The sequence below is a fragment of the Pipra filicauda genome, unplaced genomic scaffold (assembly GCF_003945595.2).
Source record: "Pipra filicauda isolate LSUMZ 115617 unplaced genomic scaffold, ASM394559v2 scaffold81_size6448238_pilon, whole genome shotgun sequence".
NCBI classification, from domain to species: Eukaryota; Metazoa; Chordata; class Aves; order Passeriformes; family Pipridae; genus Pipra; species Pipra filicauda.
This window is the reverse complement of record NW_024104998.1, coordinates 5,795,226-5,817,129: the sequence shown is the minus strand read 5'-3', so window position 1 is coordinate 5,817,129 and position 21,904 is coordinate 5,795,226. Positions and strand designations below refer to the sequence as shown.

The 21,904-nt window shown below is 36.5% G+C and overlaps 1 protein-coding gene across 3 annotated transcripts in view; it reads right to left on the bottom strand.

Moving 5' to 3' along the window:
- ST18 (ST18 C2H2C-type zinc finger transcription factor) overlaps positions 1–21,904 on the bottom strand; it is a 232,199-nt gene that overhangs the window by 150,625 nt on the left and 59,670 nt on the right. The window contains exons 1-2 of one of the 3 annotated variants that reach the window (XM_027728145.2): positions 18,143–18,273; positions 17,722–17,848 (exon numbers count right to left, since the gene is read on the bottom strand). In XM_027728145.2, coding sequence (XP_027583946.1) covers positions 17,722–17,848; positions 18,143–18,181 — 166 coding nt within the window. In that variant the 5' untranslated portion in view covers positions 18,182–18,273. Of the gene's footprint in view, positions 1–17,721; positions 17,849–17,996; positions 18,075–18,142; positions 18,274–21,904 lie in introns of those variants that run through there. The other 2 variants (XM_027728148.2, XM_039390422.1) reach the window with 2 other exon arrangements.

Below are 21,904 nucleotides of genomic sequence, written 5' to 3'. Positions count from 1 at the left end.
ATTCAGGATGTTAGTCACACTTCAGGTTTCTCACACCAGGTTAGATTTTTCCATGCCTGCATGGAGCGAATGTCAATTATATACCTAATCCACATATAAAGCTGATTCTCTAGATTTGCAATAACAAGTATATGTGATCAAATAGAATTCTATGAGAATAAACACCAAGAAAAGTCAACATTTCTTGTCTGAAACCGTATCTGTTTCTTAAGACTCTCCAGATCTGTAACAGTAAAATATAACTATGTTAATAAACATACAGCAAACAGATGCTGAAACACAAGCTTGTGAAAAATGCATCTGAGTGCAAGGAGTAAAACATAGATTATTCTTTCTAAAACAATATATTTCCATAATGCTCTATGGAGAATACTTAATGGTTTATTTCATTTAGAAGAATAAAAGACAAAATAAAGATGCAGCAATTTTCCTACAGGAAACATAAACTTAGAGAAAGCTTGACTATTTCTTAGCAGTACATGCATTGGATAGCAAAAGGGAAAAAAATGCTGGCACTTAAAACTGGCAGTGTAGCTATCCATTTAAAACCCTGTATCAGATTACCAATACCATGTGATGTCTTATATAAAGCTGGATAACATTCATGATCAGTTTGTATCCAGTACAAAGCTCCTCATAAATAAATAGGGCTAGAGGCATGTTTTGATGGCAGAGGGCATCATACTGCTCTGCTCTTATTGAAAGATGGCCCTGGTTTAGTAAAGATATGTTTTGTTGGCAAAAAGTCTGCTATCATCTGGTTAAGTGGAAGGATGTTCTGACATGAAGCTGAAGCAAACATTTAAGCTTAATCTTGAAGGCAAGTGATTTACTTTGTAGCATTTCAAGGCTATTTATTTTACAGTACAGCAGCTTGTTTGCCTGGAATCAGTGTGACTCACAAAATCTCGTTAAAATGGAATATTAGGAGGAGGAAAGAGGAAAAAGAAAAAGAAAAAGGAAGAAACAGAGAAAGAGTTAGGAGTTAGAAATATAAGTAGAAGAAGAAATAAGGATTTAAACAAAATGAATGTTAAAGAATGAGAATATATCAAGTAAACAAAAATTTATCTTCCATTTGAACCTCTTAATGGAGCCCTTGCTTATTCTGGCCAGCAGTTTCTTTTGCAAATAGCTTCATAGGCATCAGTGGGACAATTTCTGGGAGTTACTGCATTTTTATGTCACTAAGAAGTGGACTACATAGTCTTTCAGATGATAATTAACAGAAATTACTACAGAGTAGTCAGAAGGAAGAGAATGTATGTTCTATAAACTCAAATATCATAGTGCCAAAGAGAGAGAGTAGTATTAACCACTGGGAACTTAGCATTAATCAGTCTTTTAATACATTTGCATTTATTTCACACACATACACACAAATCTTATTTTGCATGCTATTTCACCCATTATTTTTCTATAACGAAGTCAATTAATTAAAGGAAATTCTAAGTATTAGATGGTCCCTTCCCTCCCTTTCCCCCAAGTACACCTTTTTTTTTTACATTAATGAAGTGAAAACATAATACAGCTAACATTTTAAATGGAAGTAACTATTAATCTATGAAGATACTACTTAACATAAATACGAGCAGTCAATTCTGGACCTTTTATTAATGCTTTGGTCTGCTAGTTCTTGCAGCAACCAGATCAACTGTGGTTTTTTATGTTACACAAATACAGCTACATCTTTATCTACAAGTTTAGCCTATCACTTTGTGAAGACATCTTCAATGAATTATCTAGATCCTCATAAAATTTGTCAGCAATGTTACAAAGAGTTTGACTTTCATATCAGCCTCAGTTAAGGAAACATTAGGTAGTCATTTATTCTCAAAGTCAGATTTTAACTAATACAAATATATAGCAATGAATGCCTTAAAATTTATCTCACTTGAAATGTATGTTTTATTTCAGATTTCTATATTAGTATTAGATGTCACAAGACACTTTCAATATGTACTAAGCACCTCCCTAGTCTCACACATTTTTCTCGGCTTAGCAATAGTTTTGTTGTGTAAATGTCTTGCTGTTGTAACACAGTGAATCGATGGAAGAGTAGATGACAGCTGAGGATCTGTTTTTCCATTTTCAGCAACTGGTGATAGTGAGATTATCCTTAGAAAGGGTTCCTTTGATGTACAAGTTAAAGATGCGTCTGTCACTGCAAGTCAATGGCCAACAGCCATCATCTCTTCATCATTTGCATGTAGGTGTGACAACCTCCATCTGTCTCTGTTGCTAGTTCCAGAGGAATCACAGGGTTTAGAGAAAACATGTAGGTAGATGGGAGAAAGACGTAAGACCTGTACAGAGGGTGAATTACTCTCTCATTCTCACTGATCGCAGTATTAACTGGTGGAATGGGAATACAAATGACAGAAGGAAAAGATTCAGAGCAGTGAGAGGGACAAATGAAATAATCCCACACCGAGTCCATTGCTGGCCATACTGATCTGAGTCACATGCAAAAGTTGTGCTGTAAGGTTCACATGTGAGACTGTCAAATACATGAAAAACTGCTTTTCCTAGCAGTTTCTAGCACTGAAGACTACCACAAGAACAGATTTTAAAAAAAGTTGTTGGACTTCTTACTGGGTTGGTTTGGCTAAAGAAACTAATCAAACTCTGCCTACAAAACCCCAGTAAAGAGAAACAAGTGATTCCAACTAGTTCTTAGGCTCCCCCTCCACGTTATTCAATGCTTGAGGTCGCCACCGTTTGTAAGGAAAGAATGTAAACATGGGAGATTTATATGTGCAGAGGGTTGGTTTCTTTTTAGGCAGGACCTGACGATATTTAACAAAATGAGAAACAGAACCAATGAAAACTTGAGGTCTTTAAGTAGAAAGACCTTTAAAAAAACCAAAATAACATTAAGCAAATCTCTGATAAAAGCTTTCTATAAATACATTAATTTTACTCTCTTAACATTTGTTAGTCCAGTATTTGCAGTTTTTTGATATTTTCTTCTCTAATTTTTCAAACTATTTCATTATAATTTGAATATTTTTTATATATATTGTCATCTGTGTATACCAGTCTATAAGGAAAAAGAATAAAATAGAGAAAACAAAATATATAGTTTCCAAGAAAAGTAAAAAGGGGCACAAATGACTTTGTCTTACACTGTTTACTCATAAATGAAATACAATTTTTAATTTCTATTTCAACTAGGAACTGTTTTTCAGAATTTAAGTATGCTTCCTGAGTGCACAGATTAACTTTTGAAATAAAGCAAATGCAGCACTACTTTATATGTGTAAAAAATCCATTTGAGCTGTATTGTGCCTACCTCATTTTATGAATTTATCACCATATCCTTTTTTTTACTGTTCAACATTGGAGAAATTCTTTGATTTTGTAAGGAGCAGATATGAAGACTGATTCAATTGCAACACAAATGAGACCAAGTCATTTCAACATCTAGGTATAAAGCATCAGAAATGCATTAACAATAAAAATAACTTGCAAAGACAGAACAATGCAATGGCATTAAATAATATGTGCAGATATACTAGAAAAGAAAACTGGTGGAGAAGCAGAAAGCTGCAGTTCACCCATCAGTCAGTGCTCAGGATCACTCCAGGAGATACCAGGTGTGACTCACAGTAATCTGAAGGGTCTTTTTCCTGCGGGATCTTAACAATGAATGACATCAGTGGAATCCCCCAGCGGGTTAGGGGTCATGGGATTGGTCTTCCTAAAGATCAAAGTCAAACACGCTTAGAGACATCAGGAAGTTAGTGGCTAATTTCATTGGTCAGACCCTGAAAAGTCATGGATAAGGAAAAACAATTTATCTTCTTGCATATGACCACGATCTCCTGCCTCATGTCCCCAGGGACATGTAGGTAGTTATTGCCCAGTTTGAAAGTTCTGCAAAGCTTTTCAGGCTTGCAGTACCTCCAGCAGAACTGTGAATTCAGTCAAGGCCGGCTAAGGCTGACTGTAATGTTTAGGGTAATGAAAAATCCCCTGGGTTGTGCGCATTTCAGATGCAACCCTGCAGATGCCAGGGTAGATGATGACAGTTTGGTATATTGGCTTGGCTAGTAATCAGGTACTGTCTAGGGAAGGGATATGATGATGATCCACAAGGGAGGGCCGTCACATAACACTTGTCTCTACTGTGCCTCACAGTTGAGAGATTTAGGCTGCATATCCTTGATAGGCATAACCTTGCTATTATGTGCTTCCATCAGCTCAGTCCCCAGGCTCTTCCGTGATTAACTGAATAATTCCATTTGCAGGACATGATACCTAGCTCCGCAGTTCTGGGGCACTGTACATTACTGGCACTGAAGTTAGGATAATCACAGCTGAATGGTCATGTAGCTTGTCTACATGATGACACAGCCCCTCAGGTCATTATTTGCAGAGGGCTCCAATCAGAAACTCAAACATTGCAATAACCTTAAAGCTAATCTTATCATGTAACGAACAGACTTTAGTGGGAGAAGATTACTTCTCTGTTCTGGAAAACTTGGATAATATCTCTATTATTGTCTTGAACTTTGTCTATGAACTCCATAAAGCAAAAGAAAAAAAAAAAAAACAAATAAAAAATAAGTACTCAACAATATCCTATCTCCTCTTTGATATACCTCTGTACTATCCTCTGCACCAGTTTCTGTTCTCACCTTAAAATTTATAAAGAATCTTTTACAAATAAAGAGATACTAAAGCTTTTATGGAAGTTTTGAGAAGATACTTCATCATCACAATGACTGGCAGCAGTGAAGAGCAGCTAAAAATCTGCTTTTTCATAGGGTAGGTGAGCAATAATCTATTAGCAACAAATTGTGATACTGCTACAGCAAATGGAGGGAAAACATTCAGAACTGTCACACAGTTAATTCAAATTGAAGGGTATTAAATAGGATTTGCCCACAACTAGCTTGCACATTTTTTACACTGCATTCTTGAAAATATTCTTTCAAGATATGCAACTACAAGGCTAAATTGATGAAACTCTTCCCAATATCACAAAAAGAAAGAAATATAAGTTGCTTGGGGTGTGAAAGATGATTGCAAAACACGCTGCCATGAGATTTTCAAATTTCAATCGTGTTTTAGTGTTAAATTCAGAGTTGAAAATAAATACATTCCTTCTCAACAAATGCCTATACAGAGTTTCACCATCGCAATTCGGGTACTTGATCTTCAAAAGTGGTAAGTATTCAACAGAATTAAAGGTGATATACAAAAAAAAAGGCAGATATACAAACCACACATCAGTATTTGTATATGGACTTCTACACACTTTCTTCTCAAGCCCAAACTCACAACTAATATATTCAGGACGTATATTTTATAGTTTGCATTTTTACAGCAAACCAGAAATGCCAGCTTTAAAGTGGCTGAATCAAAAAATAAAATTCTGCTTACTTCTCAATCATGAATATACCATCATAATTTCTTTTCTTTTTTACTATACAGATTTGCTTCAGTATTATAAAGAAGCCTCTTCTAGTCATGAAACTGTTGCTGATAATTTCTTTTCTATCTATGAAATGATAAATTCTCCCTCCCAGACCTTCATTCTCATCTTACAGAAATCTGATTGGCAAGTATATCCATGCTGGAAACTATCTATCCCTGTTATCCCAAGTGTCTGATGCAGAATATGTTTCCTTTTTTCATCATGATAATATGAACAAAGACTGCATACTCTTGCTATGTGATAAGTAATATAGGTGATCTATTTTTCCATAGAGGGTTTACAAGGGCATGATTACTTTCTACAAAAATACTTAAAAACATGCTTTTAAACTGTTAGGATTATATATGTTGAAAAAAAGATATATTTTCAGAAAAAGGTGGGTTTGATTCTCAAATGTCTGTTTGAAATTTGCCACTAATTTGATGTGACTACAACTAAACCGGGAGGTTCATTTCATGGTTTTCTGTAGCAGGCCCACAAGTTTGAGAGAGGCAATCTCATGATTTCATGAGATAAATGATGAATCCTGAATTGTTCTTTGTTTTCATGATATCACATCTGTGGATTGTTAGGTCCACAGATGTTCAGAGGACTTAAAATATTGCAAGTGCCCTAATGTTGCATTTGTTTTGCTGCCCTGTTGATACAGAAGGCAAAATTTCTTTTTCAACAGTAGTCTGTCCTTTTTCCGACATCACACAAAGCCGATGAAGTCAGCAGGAATGGGATGTGCCACCCAGCTCCAGGCTGCAGGCCATGGGCCAGCCATCAGCCTTCTGTGGCTAAGGCTATGTTTATTGCATCCCGTTTTACAGGGGTCATTGCTTTACTGGGAACAACTTCTACTTCTAATAGGAAGAACAGGAGCTCAGGGAGTGAGAGATGTGATATTTTTCAGTGGAAATGGTTCTCCTTTTTTATCAAGTATGTTGATACTAGCAAACAAAGCTAGCAAGCTTGTTCCAAAATGAAGCTTACAGGCTGAAAGAAGAGGAAGAACATTTACAATATGGAATTGATCCATTTTAAGCATTCTATCTGGCAAATGTGTTAGGAAAAAAAAAGAAATCAGAGTCTGCAACAGATAATCTGGCATGAATCAGAAACAATATTTTGTAGGTGGGCCCAGCACAAAGCAAGGTCCATTAGGCTCAAAGGACACTGCAACAGAACAATGGAAGCAGACAGGAAGTCTGCACTAATAAATATGCCCATTGGGCCAGTGCCACTGCCTAGCATGGCATAGATACGTACAGAAGGATTATACACTAAATGGTGCAAACACAGTCCAGTCCATCTGTCATAAACATTAAGTCCAAAGGCCACAGGTGCAGATGGCACTAAAAAGTAAAAATTACACCCAGACAGAGACCACTTCATATAATATGGAGAAGAAAAAAACAATCCAGCAAAACAAAACAAAACAAAACAAAACAAAAAAATCCAATGATTTTTTTTTTTCAATCAATAAATGTTCTCAGAATGTCCTTGGCAATCTCTGCGTCCTCCTTTCCCGCTGTCGTTGTACATACATTTTATTTCACAGAAATACTTTGAGCATTCAGGTTCATTTTTTTATTCAGTTAAATAGATCTACCAGTTATTTTGGCAAAAAGGGAAATAGTTTAAAGCAAGATTCAGTTCTTCATTCTAGTGTGTTGAGAATAGAATGTGTTTTCCCTTTGGAGATGGAATGTTAGGCTTCAGGTATATCCTGTTTGAGGAATGTTCCCATACTAAAAAGCATAACAAAAAGCAGGACAGTGTGCTACCCTCTCTCATAGTCCAGAAAAACCAAAAGGAAAGTTACCTATTGTGAAGTTCTGAAAAGCATACTGAAGTATTTTTAATACATTCACTACTCTGTAGATTATGTGCATAATAGTGGCTACACACCACAGAACACACCTTATAGTAGAGTTTAACTTTTCATCGTTTTTTTCTTTCACAATTACCACAGGCTAGTAATCAAATATCTGGGGCTAAATGGGAACAGAACAACAAAAAAGGGTTCTAAGAACAGCCTATCCATGTGAAATAAGCACTAAACACTGGCACTTCAGGAATTTGTCTTTAGCTATCAAATCAACTGTATCTCAAACCAAATTATGGAAGTCATAATTTCAAGTTTGTTCTTTTCAGCCATTCTTTGATGCAGTTGTAAAACTTGTATTGGCCTTATTAGCCACCAGTGTGCTTGTAACACATGTGGTTAGAGCCTTTCCCTAATCTTCGTTCGCAGAGCCCAGTCATGATGCTGTAAAACTTGTACAAGCACTTCTGAAGTTGTTAGATGATTAAAGGAAGGATGTCAATTCTTCAGCAGCATGTACAAAAGAGTTCTAAAACCACGACCAAATGCTTGTATCTTTGATGGGCTGTTGGTTAGTGTTTAACAAAGAAACAATACCTGTCCAAGAATATTATCATATTCCAACTGTTTAATGCCATTGAAATTCTTGGCAACTCATTTGTTTCAAAAACACGAGTACTTTTGTCGATACTAAAATCTCCTGAACTTTTCCTTGCCACAAGAATAAGTGTTATCTTCCCATCCTAGTCAGCATTGTCCATTGTGCCTCGTTCACTTTGCTCATGAAATCTGACCTCCAGAATCAATGAAAACAAACCCTGATGCCTTTACAATAGCACTAGCTATAAAGTTGTACAAGCAGGTGAATAGGCTGTGCTGCATTTTCTCTTTCTTCTGGACAGAGTTTTTGTAAGTGGGCAGCAGACACTATGATCACAGAAATGATTACGTACGCTGTTTCTTTGTTGTACTTGCAGCCAAGTACTGTAAAGATCTAATAATACAGAAATGAGTCAACTGATTGTTATTTCCAAAATATCAAATAATCATTCAAAAAAATCCTGAGTTGTACAGATTTAAGAGGTACATACTCACTAAACAAGTATTGGCTATGATATCTGCAAGAGATAACAATGGACAGTATCAAGGTCATTTTCCTAAAGTCTCAAATTAAAACAGTTCAGAAAAGGGGTTTTTTTTGTTTTGGTATGGGTTTTTTTTGTTTTTGTTTATTTGTTTGTTTGTTTTTAAGATCAAAAAGTGTAAACAGTGACTTTTAAAATCTGCTTCTTTACCAAATACCAGATGATTATACTATTTCAGTGCTGGGTTTTGCCTTCCAGCTGTGGTGGGGTCCAGAGTCTCATAACCAGAGCACATTCCCATTTGATTAACAGCTGACTGTCTGAAGTTGTCTGGGTTAGCCATGAATTAGAACTAGAGACTTTTACAGCATCCAGTTTCTAAGTGTTTATTCCCACACTAATGCTGCATTGACAGCTTTGACTACAGCTGCTCCTACCTGCTCTGCTTCCCCCTGTCCTCAGTGACCAGCAATGACAAGAAGAAAGTTCCTCTCTCATTGACAAGGTCTGCGGGTGCATCTGTGAGCAGATGAGACCTTGCTCTGCCATATATCAAGCCAGCCAAGTCTCGTACAGCCACCATGGAAATAAATAAATGTGACACCATACCGAGCCTTCCAACAAGGCTTACTTATCATGGTCACTGTGGTGATACACAGAGTATTAAATTACTCATTTCCTATTAGCTCAGAAATTAGGCAGAGTTTGCTCCTATTTCCATTCACGCACTGTAACTCCCAAGTAGCCCTGACAGACGTGTTCCTGTGCCAAGATGTATGGAATGAACCTAAAGATGTTTCAACCATCCGTCACTAGCCATTATTGCCCATGCCCTTATTTCCTGATCTCCTTTTGTGCTACTGTGCACCAATGGCAACACCAAGAGCATTCTCTTGGTGTTAGGGCTCAGGAAAGCAATGAGGTCTGCCTGGGCCTCGCCTGGAGTTAAACTAACTGAACAGGACATACTGCAATCATCCATGTAAACGTGAACAAAAAATAAGAAACTACTGAGAGATAACAAGGTGAGGAGTTAATAAACTGTATAGATAGGGCAGTGAAGAATTGTTGGATTTCACAAACAGTAGTGAATTTATGTGATCATTGGCCAGACTCCACAGAGGGGTGAAGGGGACCACTGGGGACCTTCTGGTTAGTGCAGTCATGCAAGGCCAACAGTGACCAGGGAACTGAAGAAGAAATTCCATGCAAGGCTGTGGAATTAGCAATGGTTTGAGAAATACTGAACCGGCAAAGTGATCTAGCAAACCCGGAATCAGTGGGGAGAAAGAAGTTGGGGCAGGCTTTTTTTGGGGAGGAGACTGAAGCAGGAAACAGTTAACCAGAGAGGTGAAAAGGAACATCCAAAAATAGAAGGGGAAAAAGATTAGAAATAGAAAAAATTATGAGAATTCATACAAGTCCTGTGAGCAGTGCTGCCTGCTGGGTAGTCCTGCATTTGATCAGCCCAGCGTGAGTCAGGACTACAAAGCAAACTTGTAAACATGCAATGCACATATCAAACTTCCTTCTGCAATAAGGAGGAACCAAGTGAGGTAGAGGTATTTTCCCTGATCTAACAAGAGAACATCTGGATGGGGCAGATCGAACATTCCGGCACAACTCCAGAACTGATTACTTTGGTATCTTACCAAGCGCTTCCTAATATCTTTCAGATATCCATACAGATATCCATACAGTAAAAGACTGATTACAATGTATTCTACGTTCCCATGTAGAGTGTTTTCTACCAATGACCCAAGAGAGCTAGTGATTCCTTTCCTTTTACTTTTAGCTCCCAGTCCTCACTATTGGTCATGTTGATTTGGTATTAGGAAAAGGTAGACTTACAAATATCTGTTAATCACTCCCTTTGCTGTACTATTTTCACTTTCAAGCAAAATGCATCAGATTTCTTATGCATTTGGCATGACACAGTTCTTTTTTCTTAAGCAAAAATATTCTCATCAAATATCAGGGGAAAATAACAAAAACAGGACATAAGAAGAATTAAATCAAACCAAGGCACCATTCAGAATACATAGGTCATCGCTTCCCTAGCAACAGCATTCACCACCCTGGCCAAACACCTGTGCTCAGTAAATTTCCAACATTCCAGAAGCAACAGCAAGAACTACTCTGCAGGAGGAATCCTTCCAGCAGACCTAGGAGGTTCAGAGACCTGAATAAACCCATAGATTAAATCTAGAATGCCAACTCTTTATATTTTTCATTATTACTCATATGAAAACAATACTTTGCCCTTACAACTTAGTAAAGCACTACATCTACTGCCTAACTTCAAAGAAATCTCTTGCAATATTTAGGGATTCATTAGAGCTCCTTAACCTAAGCTCATCTGATGCATATGGATGGGTGATCTTCCCTAGGAAGCAGGAGGCACTATTCATTTACAAGGAAAATGTTACTTTAGAAGTTGCAATGCTATTATTTTCTCAGGATTGCTCTGCCTAAAAACTATTTTTTTACCTGCAAGCATCTCTTCACCAAATTAATCAAGGCCTGATTTCTCAGAATTTCTTCACATGGCATATGCTCCTGCCTCCGAGCTCTCTGCTGAACTTGCTCCAGTTGATCAACATCTACTTGTGTGGAGGTAACCAGAACTGGAATTTTCTAGATGTGGCCTAATTAGTACCAAGTAAAAAAAAAATCACAGCTTTCTTTGATCTACTACTAGTGCACTGTGGACACAGCCCAGTGCTTTGTTACCCTTTGTCACTGTCAGCATACACTGTTTAACCCATGGTCCACCAAGACACACGGGAAGTTATTGAACAGGACTGGTTTCTGGACAGTCCACTAAGGAAATCAGATAAGGCAGAGTATGAACACCTAGCCACTACCTCTGAAGTTTGATGATCCATCCAGTTTTCTACTCATGTACCAGTCTATCCATCTAGTCCAGAAGTACACTGCATCAATATGAGGATGTTGTGGGAGACTGTGATGAAAAACTTGCTTAAGTCAAAGCAGATGACATCCCCTGCTCCCTTTAAACATGTATGAATCCAGTCAACCCAGTCATCTCATTGTAGAATGTTACCACGTTGGTAAAGAATTAAAATCCATGCTACTCCAGATCACTTTTTTATAAGAGAATTTGGTATAAGCATACCAGGTAAAAACATTCATATTCTCTGTGGTCATCTTTACCACAAACATTAAGCTACCAGACAATCTTTACTCATATATTTTCTCTGAAGTAGCATAAATCTGCTAGCAAAATGGAATATTTTTGACACATGCAATCACATGATTAACACTTCTATAGAAGCACTGTTAATAAAATTATTACTGAGAAAAATAGATGAAATATTTCTGTGAGTCAGGTTCATGGGTAACGTGTTTCAGTTTTGTGCCATTTAAAGCTGCAGTTAGTATTTTTTTCAGATTTTTATCTACATTTCATCTAATTTTAATTAAATATTTTCTGAAGTTTAACATCTTAATTCCTGGGAAAAATTAATGTCCACATTAACTTGTTGAGATCATAAAATTTAATAATGAGCTCTTAATAATTTTTTATGCAGAAATTTCATAATGTTCTGTAAAATTCATATACATATATAGATATAAAATATGAAGGTGTCAATAAAAATACAATGTGTATAAAAATAGATAAAAAGATTTCAGAAAAGTACTTTTTTTTTTTTCTGGACCAACATAAAACCCCCAAAGAATGGTCAAATAATGTATTCAAATAGCATTGCTATTCATTTTATTTTTACAGTTTACAGTTGAAACTGAGATGAGCCCTTAAAGTAAAAAAGGAAAAAGTAAAACTTTTTACTTGTTCAATATTTTATATTCTGTGAAGTCTATTCTTAATAACCCCTTGCACTATGTTGATTGATGATAAATGTATACTACAGAAGATCTTGATGTGTTACAAAGTGTTCATAGAAGAGTTATTCTGTACAGTAAAGTCAAATGTAAGATTTAATTTTAGAAGAGACTTGTTAAAAACATAAAGATATTCTGAAGTGACTTTGCTTGTAGAGATGAATATGCACTACAAAAACTGAATACACATTTATTTCATTTACAGTTGTTAATGTGAATATTTACCTCTTAGAAAAACATAGGTGTCAGAGGAAAAAACTGAGACATTTTCTAGGAAAAAGGAGTGATTTTCAGAGTTTCTAGAAACACCACATATACCTCAGATTACATACACCTTAACACCACATATACCTCAGATTTAATGTTGACATCATTAAGGTTACAGTTCCTCAGCTTTAGCCATATTGGTTGTATTTTTTTCTGTTCCCAGGATATGTAAGACACTCAAGACTTGTATCAGCACCCTATTGATGTCAGTGGGAGGCAAAGACTATCAAGAAGAAATTGGAGTCTAAAGTTTACTCTTGACATATGAAAAAGTAAGAAAACAAAAAAGAGCCTTGTGTTGACTTGAGCTACGCAGTGAAAAGGACAGGTAGCAAACTCCCAACAGAACTCCAGAAAAAAGTGAAAAACACCCAAACCCATCTGCATTGTCCAATCTAATACAGTCAGGGAAAATCACCATTTCTGATCCCTAAAGCACATGAGAAGTAAAATTGCCTCTGTAGATATGTTTCAGTAAAATGATAGAACCACCAAAACCGAAACTGTTATATTGATGTTTTCTTGTGATGTATGTCCAAAATTTCCAGAATTATACGAATTCCTTAGACCCCTTAATTCCCAAAATGGGTGAAGAAATCTGTATTTTTTGTATCTATTGAATGTTTGAAATTACAACTTATTTGTCTACATTTATCATTCTAATTTATTGATTCTAATTTATTTAAGTTTATTTTGCAATCTATAGATTGATAACATATTTATCTACAGATTGATAACTGGCAAGGAGTCTGAATTTGTTTAATTGCTAATGCAAATGCCACAGTTTCACTGTTTATATGAAGAGATTTTCACTAGTGCTGCTATCTCAGTCACTGATCATTGATCACCACTGACTGAAGCAGTACTATTCCCATCTGGACACAAGCTTACAATTTTTGATCCCTGCTTTTTGATCCCTTACACAGTTTTATAGACAAATGACATACACCTTCATATCAGGTAACATAAAAATATTGGAAATCACCCCTGCACATATATACACTAAGAATGAAAAAAATTATCCCCGAATTAAACAAACAAAAAATATAGCTATATAGTGGCAGGATAATTTAACCAACCCTACTTTGTAGGGAATAATTTTTATAAACCAGCAAAAAAAAAAAAAAAAAGTTATCAAAAACATCCAAAGGACAAAATGAGAACATAATGTTACTATACCGGTGTGTATAAATGTAATACCACAGTCAAGGAAATATCAAACATTAATCTATGAGAGATCGGGAACTTCAGTGATAAGATATGCCCTCTGCTTCTTAGTCATGAACAGCTCTGCTACAATCTTGTGTCTTTGGTCAGGATACAGATAAGAAGAGCAAACTTCTAGCATAGCTTTATACTTGACTAAACTACACATTTCCAGCAATATTATTTTGGTCTCTGAATTTTGGAGGTTTGTATTTCACACGTTACTGGGGACAGAAAAGCAAAAGAAAAAAAAAGCAGACCAGATGTTAGTGGAGTTTAACACGCAAGCAAACTTAATTGAAGCAAGAGAAATACTTTGACTTGTGGACTTCAATATTGACTGGCTAAAACCAGAGCACTGAGTATTATAAAAGCACCTTAACTTCTAACTTTACACTACTTTTCAGGAAAAGCATTTGAGGAGGAGGGCTCCCTCCCAACACCAGCTAATGAAGAAAATCAGTTACAGTAAATGAGCACTTCCACTGTGGCTCAGCTAAACACAACTTCTCACATCCTTTTTAACCAACAAAAAATGAGAACAATTTGTAAAAGGGAATTGGAAAATATTGCATGACAAAATAATATGGACAACAGAAGTTTACATGGGGAAAGAAAGCGGATTTTAGTTTTGAATTCAAGCCTATTTTTCAAAACACAATCAAAGCTGGTGGTGAAATCAGTACTGAGTCTTGTTTCTCCAATTTAAATGAAGAACCGAACTAAACTGAATGCAATTGAGTCCAAGTTTTTGGTAAAAATTTGGACTCATAATGGAAATAGCCATTTAACATGCCATCACTTGTATGCCACATTATTAGATTGAATCTTGTGTTATGAAACAAATGAGATTATTTCTAAGTTTCTTTTGCCCTAGGGAAAAAAAAATGTTGAAACAAGCTTGTAGAACTCCTCATCTCACCACTGATTCAAACATCAGGACTTCATTGGCTTCACCAAATTCAGGGTTTTATGCTACATTTATAAGGGGAGCTATTTGCATGAAAATCTGGCTGTACTGCATTGGAAGACGTATGTGTGGTATCACAGAGACAGAAGCGAAGCAAAAATGCACAATGGGTCAGATATGTAACAGCAGTTTATAACATATCTGCCTCCTTCCCTCCTGAATTTATACTGCTGATAGCTGCTACAGTTATTGGGGAATCCCTCCCCTGCAGGAATCCTCCCTTTAAAGCCCTTGGAGCTTCCTTCACACTTACCCATCTGACTCTCGTGACTCCACAGAACAAGTGCCTGGGAGAAAGGGTTGCAGAGTCTCTGTCTAGTTCTTGTCACTTTTAAGAGCATGATAAAGGAAATGGAAAGGAAGTATGATTTTCAGAGGTGATGAATTCTCTCCAATCCCTCTATAATCAATTTAAAGAAGTACATTAAAGGTAAGGAGAACAAGTGAAGAGGACTTCCAATCATATTTACTATCCGTATAACTCTATTCTCTCTAAAGGTATGGGAAACTTCTCCCTAAACTCATAGACAGTGGATGTAAGTTAGTACTAGAATCAAAATAGAACATGATCCCTTTTATCTGGTGATAATTTTTTTCAATTCCTTAATATTCGACAATCACAATTTAATAGCAAGCTACTTTTCAAAGTACTTAGTTAAAGTGCAAAGAAACAGAATGGGGACAGGCTCTTTCTAGATCCATAGAAAGTAGCTTGAACAGAAGCTTTTCAGAGAGCTTTTGCAGCTAATATATGTTGGAGGATCTTTTCATGTGCAGACTATACAGGGTGATTCTTTTCCTTGCTTTAAATCACAAAAGGAAACCACGAGCAAACAATGGCTTTAAAAAGTGAAACAAAAGAGAATTCAACTTTATATACAGAGTTTGTTTGCCTCCCTACCCTGCATATATGTGTATAACACAAAGAAAATACTTTTAAAACAACACATACTGATAATTATCCAAAGTTGTTAGTAAAAATGACAAAAAATTGGTTGTTACTTTAAGTATCTGAAAATCTGTTTCCTAAAAATTATCCTTTCTTCTATGATTTTTTTTGTTACATAGCCATCAGGTAGATGTATTTACCACTGAAATATATGTAATAAGTATTACATATGGGTTTCAATAATGATTCCACAAAATAAGGTTTCCAATATCTCTGCAAGCCATAACATGCAATGAAATGTATGTTGTTGCTTCAATTGCTCTGTTTAAGCAGTGTAACATTATCATATTATCACAAGTATGTTTAATCTATCTTTCAAGAAGACAGGAATATTGGCTGTAAGACACCGTGAGCTTTTACCCCATTTTAAGGGAAAAGTTAAAGATCAAAAGTACAGAGCATAAATACACAAAGCTTTGGCACTCTGCTTCCATTTCAGCACTCTGCACTGACCTCTACTGGTTTCTCTATTGTAACTTTCATAAATATTAAACAACCCATTTTTATTAAACTTTTGCACTCTTATCTTCAAATTCAGGGATAAAGTAAACTGTATACAACCCTGCTAACTTCTGTCTGACTGGAGGCCAAAAAACAGGCAAGCTTCTAGCTATTGGTGGCAGTTTATCTGTAGTGGACTAGACACTATGAAAAATAATCTGCTAAAAAAAACCACCTAACAATACATATACAGCTGTAGCAAGATATTAAAATCAGAAAACTCTCAACACATTTCTTATTATGACTAATGTGTCTCATTTTTTTATTCAACTGCTGTCTTATGTTTCATGTCACATTAGATGTGTGCTTTATAAAATCTTGTTATGTATTGTACAACACCAAGCATCTGAGCAGAAGTATTAGTGCAACACAAATACCAAAGCTGTGAATATGATTTTACCATATTCAGTCATCCCCATTTGACAGACTTCTGCTTCACAGAACACACTTCTCTCTAGAAGGTTCTTCAGAAATATTTGCTTTAATTAGGATAGAGCTTGCGGCTTTTTACCCCACACCAGTGAATCAAATACAGTAGCGAGTTTGACATTATGAAAGTATCACTGTAAATGTTTTGTCAAACCAAAGTCATTACCCTGTCTTGCTGAGATCAGTGATGCACTCATCACATATTTTATACCACTAAATGCAGTTCAAACCATCCATTTTCTAGCTGATCACAATAAAAACCAGTTCTTTATGTGCCTTACAGTAAAAAGCAACTCTAGTTAGTCAGAAGTAAATGAGCAAACTTTTCCATCCTCCTTTACCAAAGAACTTTCGTTGTCAGCAATACCCAAAACTTTCCAATTTTAAAAGCATATTTTTAGATTTCTTTGTTATGCAAGTCTTTAAATATGAATAACAGTTTTACATATCATGAGAATTTCATTTCCTCTCACTGCACTACTCCAAACAAATTTTTTAATTTTTTTTAAAGTCATCTGTACCGGCTGGAAAAAAACAATGATTGTTGACCACAAAAACAATGAATCTGTTGGTATAGATAGTAAAGTAGATCACATATTGTTAATTCAACTTCAGAATAGCAAGATGTCTATTATTCATTAAGCTATTTTGTGTAATAATGCATTTTTCTTTCTTTTTTCATGAAAACCTCTTTAGATCCTGAATATAAAAAAATTACTCAGATATTCAGCATGAATCTATATTTTATACTTTATAAATAAATATCTGAATCTGACATTTTATTTTTTTTTTTTTTTTAAATCATCTTTTCTGACTTGTGGAACACTCATATATCTCTCCTTTCTTTTACCGCAGCTGAACCTCGCATCACTCCATCCTAAGTCTGTCAGTGCATACCAGGGAAGCCCTGGAGAGCCCCTGTCGCTCAGGGCTCCCCCCAGGCAGCCGCGGCAGAGAGGTGCCGGTCCCCCCGCGCCCGCCCCGCTCCTCCCCGGCGCTGGCCAGCAGAGGGAGGAGAGGGGGTGCCCGAACCACCCCGCATCCCCCAGGGCACCGCAGCCCCCTCTGCTCTACCTCCAAGCACAACAACAAGCAGCAGCCTCAGCTTCAATGTCTGTGATGAAAACCCACACCTGCTCCTACCCAGAAAGCGCAATGATACTGCTTTTTGTCTTTTTTACTTCTTACCTTCACCCAGTGATTGAGGATGGGTGTCCACAAGGTTGCTGTCGCCTGGTCTTGCCACTGCTCCGACTCTCACACTGCTGCTTCTAGGACTTGGATGAACAACTGGATCTGATCTGCTTATTTTGTTCTGTGTTAGAAAGAAAACATTTTGATGTTCTGTCGCTAGAACTGGGCCTTTGCTCAATGAGCAAATACATATGTCTGAGATCTGCAAATCAGCATCTTTTTCCGTAAGTGGGAAATAGAAAATCTTGCTAAGACTTCCTATAACTTACAAAGTAGTGAAAGACACTTTCACTGAACAAGGTGTTGATTGGATCATCATGAAACCATCTTCTTTCCAAGACACATTTTAAAGCAGTGCTTTCAGTCAGCTCTGTGCAAAATATTCCACAACAACCCCAATAACTTTTTTCCTTACCTCTGGTATCCCAGTGAGGTCACATTCTGTTAAAAACATCCTGTCAAGCTTGGTACAAAAGGGCTCCAAAGAATCAGAATGCAGAAGCTATGCAACTTGCTGACTAACTTTGCTCAGTGTTATTTACCAACCACACAAAGAAAATGCTGTCTATTCAAAACACAGTTCAAAACTCTCTTCACAGAAAGTGAGTGAACAAACAGTCTCATGTCCGATGCTGTAGTCACATCTCCCATGAGGCCCGGTGATAGCTCTGGGGCATGGGACAGAGTGACACCACCAGCAGTCACTACAAGGCACTTTTGTAAACAAGTTGTGTGTGTGCAGAAGAGGAGGAGGAGGAGGAGGCGGCGGGTGTTACTTTTTCTCTGTCTTAACATTATGCTTTATTAGCTTTATCATGTTGAAGCAGAACTTCAGTCTTGCTTAGTCTACTGGGTGTATTTTCTATAGTCCTTGCACAAGATTTCCCTCACTATAACACTTATATTCTTCTAGAAGGGATCTAAAATGAACACATGGAATTTGTGCAGGATCCAGATTTGGAAACCTGCAGCCAGGTTAAGCAGCAGAAGCTAGTTCAGACTCTTCCAGACTCATCACAGAAACAGAGAGAAAATCCATGACTTACTCTACTTCATGCCCAACAAATTTCAAAACACGTGTCACACCCTTTGCATTAATTTGTAAAGAAATAATTCTCAGTTATGAAAGCCATACACAAGATTCAAGTGTTCAGTATTCCTATAACTCAAAGTGGGAATTCTGACCCAACTTTATTACTTTGCTTCATTGAACAACCAAATTCTTAAACCAATTTGGGATTGCTCTAAATATCAGAGGAACTTCACTATTTCAGTTTGGTAATTTCAAGTGTTCCCAAAATCATAAAACCCCTACACCCACTTTCATTATTTTAAACTTGTCTATTCTTTATAATCTCTTATCCCACAAGCCACGCCTTGTCAGAGAAGTAGATGTCTTTTTCAGGTCCCTATGGGAAAAGAATCACTGTATAGACCCAGCACTCCCAGTACTGACCACTGGCCTCTACTCACACCAAGCCACTCCAGTGCTTTTCTTTATACTCACAACAAATCACAAACAACTCTTTCCAGGTTTGAAAAGATAAGAATTGCTCTTGTTATTCTCCTTGTAATTTCATTCTTTAACTGTCAGACCATCATCGGAATCCTCTTTCTGTCACACAATCCAAACCATCCCCACTTCTTATCTACAAGGCAGCCCCTCCCATGCTTGATTTTTTTTTTCCCTTAACAATTCCCTAGTAAATAGTTTTTCTTATGTTTTCAAAGTTCTAAAAGATGGGTGTTATAAAACACCTGTGGTGTATGTTTGTGAGAAGAAAATACTAGACATGGTGCCATTATGTTGTAAAATAAACATGAGTCTGCATTTCCTTTTGTGTGGTCTGGATCTGCACCTTTATAAGCTTTCACAGGTTTGTGATGTAGATTCTTCCAAACCTATATTGCAGGAATAGGGATCATTCCAGGTATGACATAAAGCACAATCAACTGCTGATATACTTCAACAGTTGAATGGTTCATGATCAATAACTGGATGGCAAAAGTATAGCTTTTAAAATGTAAAAGTTTTCTAGAAATACACAAAACCTTAAAACACTTAGCTACATTTCTTTTATCAATAGTTGAAAACAATGCCTTTAAAATGGGAATAGTGAGTGAACTTGCAAGAAAAATCGTCTAACACAGGATTTTTAAAACAAATATGATTGTTTCTCAACAGCCAACAAACAACCAGCCTTTGGTCAGAGGCTGCTGTTGTGCTTTGTCAAGCATTACCATTCTTCAAAAGCAATCACATACCACACCAGTTGCTATTACTTTTTAATGTAGACTTTAAATAACACTGAAACCAATAGGAAGTTTTCCACTGATTTTTGTATATATTTTTTAAATTTTTAGCCCAAGTTTATCTTACAAGTTCTTCTCATCTCATTAAAATTAGTAGTATATTATAGAACAGTATATATATTCTTCCTTTTCCCCAATAACCTCATTTTTCCACTTAATTATCTGTATCTCAGGAACACATACTCTGCCTACTAAAATACTGCAGTATACAATAGGTTGATTATTTTCACAGTATGACTATGAGGTCAGAAAGTTTATAATCCCTGTTTATGACTGGGAAAACCTGAGTTAGGTCTTCCTCTTAAGCATTTTCTGAGCCCTGGTACCTATTTTGAATAGGTCAAATGTACACAAGGTCTTGTGTACAGAAGACTGTACACAAGAGCCAGGTCTATAAAACACTAAGCCTCATAAGTCCAAATATCTGACAGACTTTTTCTTCTCTGTTATTGATCCTGTAACAAAATTTTGAAAGGTACACCTTGCTTTTATAGGGAAATCTACCAAACTATGTGAGTCAAAGGAATTTAGCAATTAAAATTGTGTTCAGATCACTCTCCTTATTTCCTATTATTACAAGAGAACTTTTTTTTTTTTTACTTTGATGATCCTTATGCGTCCCTTTCAACTCAGGATATTCTATGATTCTATAAAAATCAGCAATACTGTTACAAGAGAGAAAAAAATGAAAATGTCACTGTATTATAAAGACAGTTTCATGTTCTCTTGTTCTGTGCTGTGGATTTCTGCTCTTTGATGTACCTGAGGTTATGTGTGCTAGAAACTCTTTTTGTCATTTGCAACCTGACATTCTATGTCCCACACATAAAATGGCACTAATTCAAGGCATTGTCTTTCCTTTGGAGCCTGACTAGTGACAGACACCTGTGCTCTTAATTTTTAAGATCTGGACTGTTAGTGACTCCATTCAACTTCACAAGGAGTATCAGATTGTTTTATTTATGAATCTCAAAAATAAGACAGCAAAATCAGGCTCAGATTCTCAGAAGTTCCTCCTATCTACCTCTTGCAATCTACTAATTTAATGAAATCAGCTGCAGTCTATATGTGTGCTTTTCAAAAACTACTATATAGTTCAATCTCATGGAGAAAGAGGGTTAGAAAGTTTAAGTTGTGATGTTGATTTGCCAAATATAGGTCACATGGGAGCTGAAATGTGAACCTAATAATGCATTTAATGGCAAAGACTCTTCGCTCTCTCCCCAACAGCTCCACTAGGGAACTGAGACGAAGCAAGATACCAATTATGCACACAGAGACCTAGCTGCAGTCACCAGTCTGATACAGAATTCTCTGGGGATCACAAGCAAACAAAAATGGAAGGGGTTATAAAGAAAGAAAGGAACAAAACACTTTTTCTGGCTATTTGCAACATATACCCAACATTTTAAAAAATAAATTAAAATACACAAAAGAAAGAAATTCAGGCAGGTCATGGAAAAAACATTTAGTTAGGTGAACAATAACTCCAGGAGCAATGTTGGATACCAACCAGTCACATGCTTCCATCAGGTGGTTTAAAAAAAATAAAACAAAAGAAGATTCAAAAAATCCCATGTTTCCTTCTTTTCCACATAATTACCATGAGTTGCAGTTTGGAGTGATGCTGTAGAGAGGGGTGGGGGAAGTGAGGTGAATTTGAAAAAGATAAAAGCTGGGTAAGCCACTCCAGTAGTCAGGTTCGTGCAAAAGTACTTTACCAGAAACAAATGCTGGTGATGCTTTTGTTCTGGTCTTTTACTAAAGCTTATTCTGGCCTTCTGATGTGCCTCCTATAGGTTGCCTTTGCCAGGCAACTGTTTATGTGCTTACGGTCCCAACTGCTAGCATCACATTTATTTAT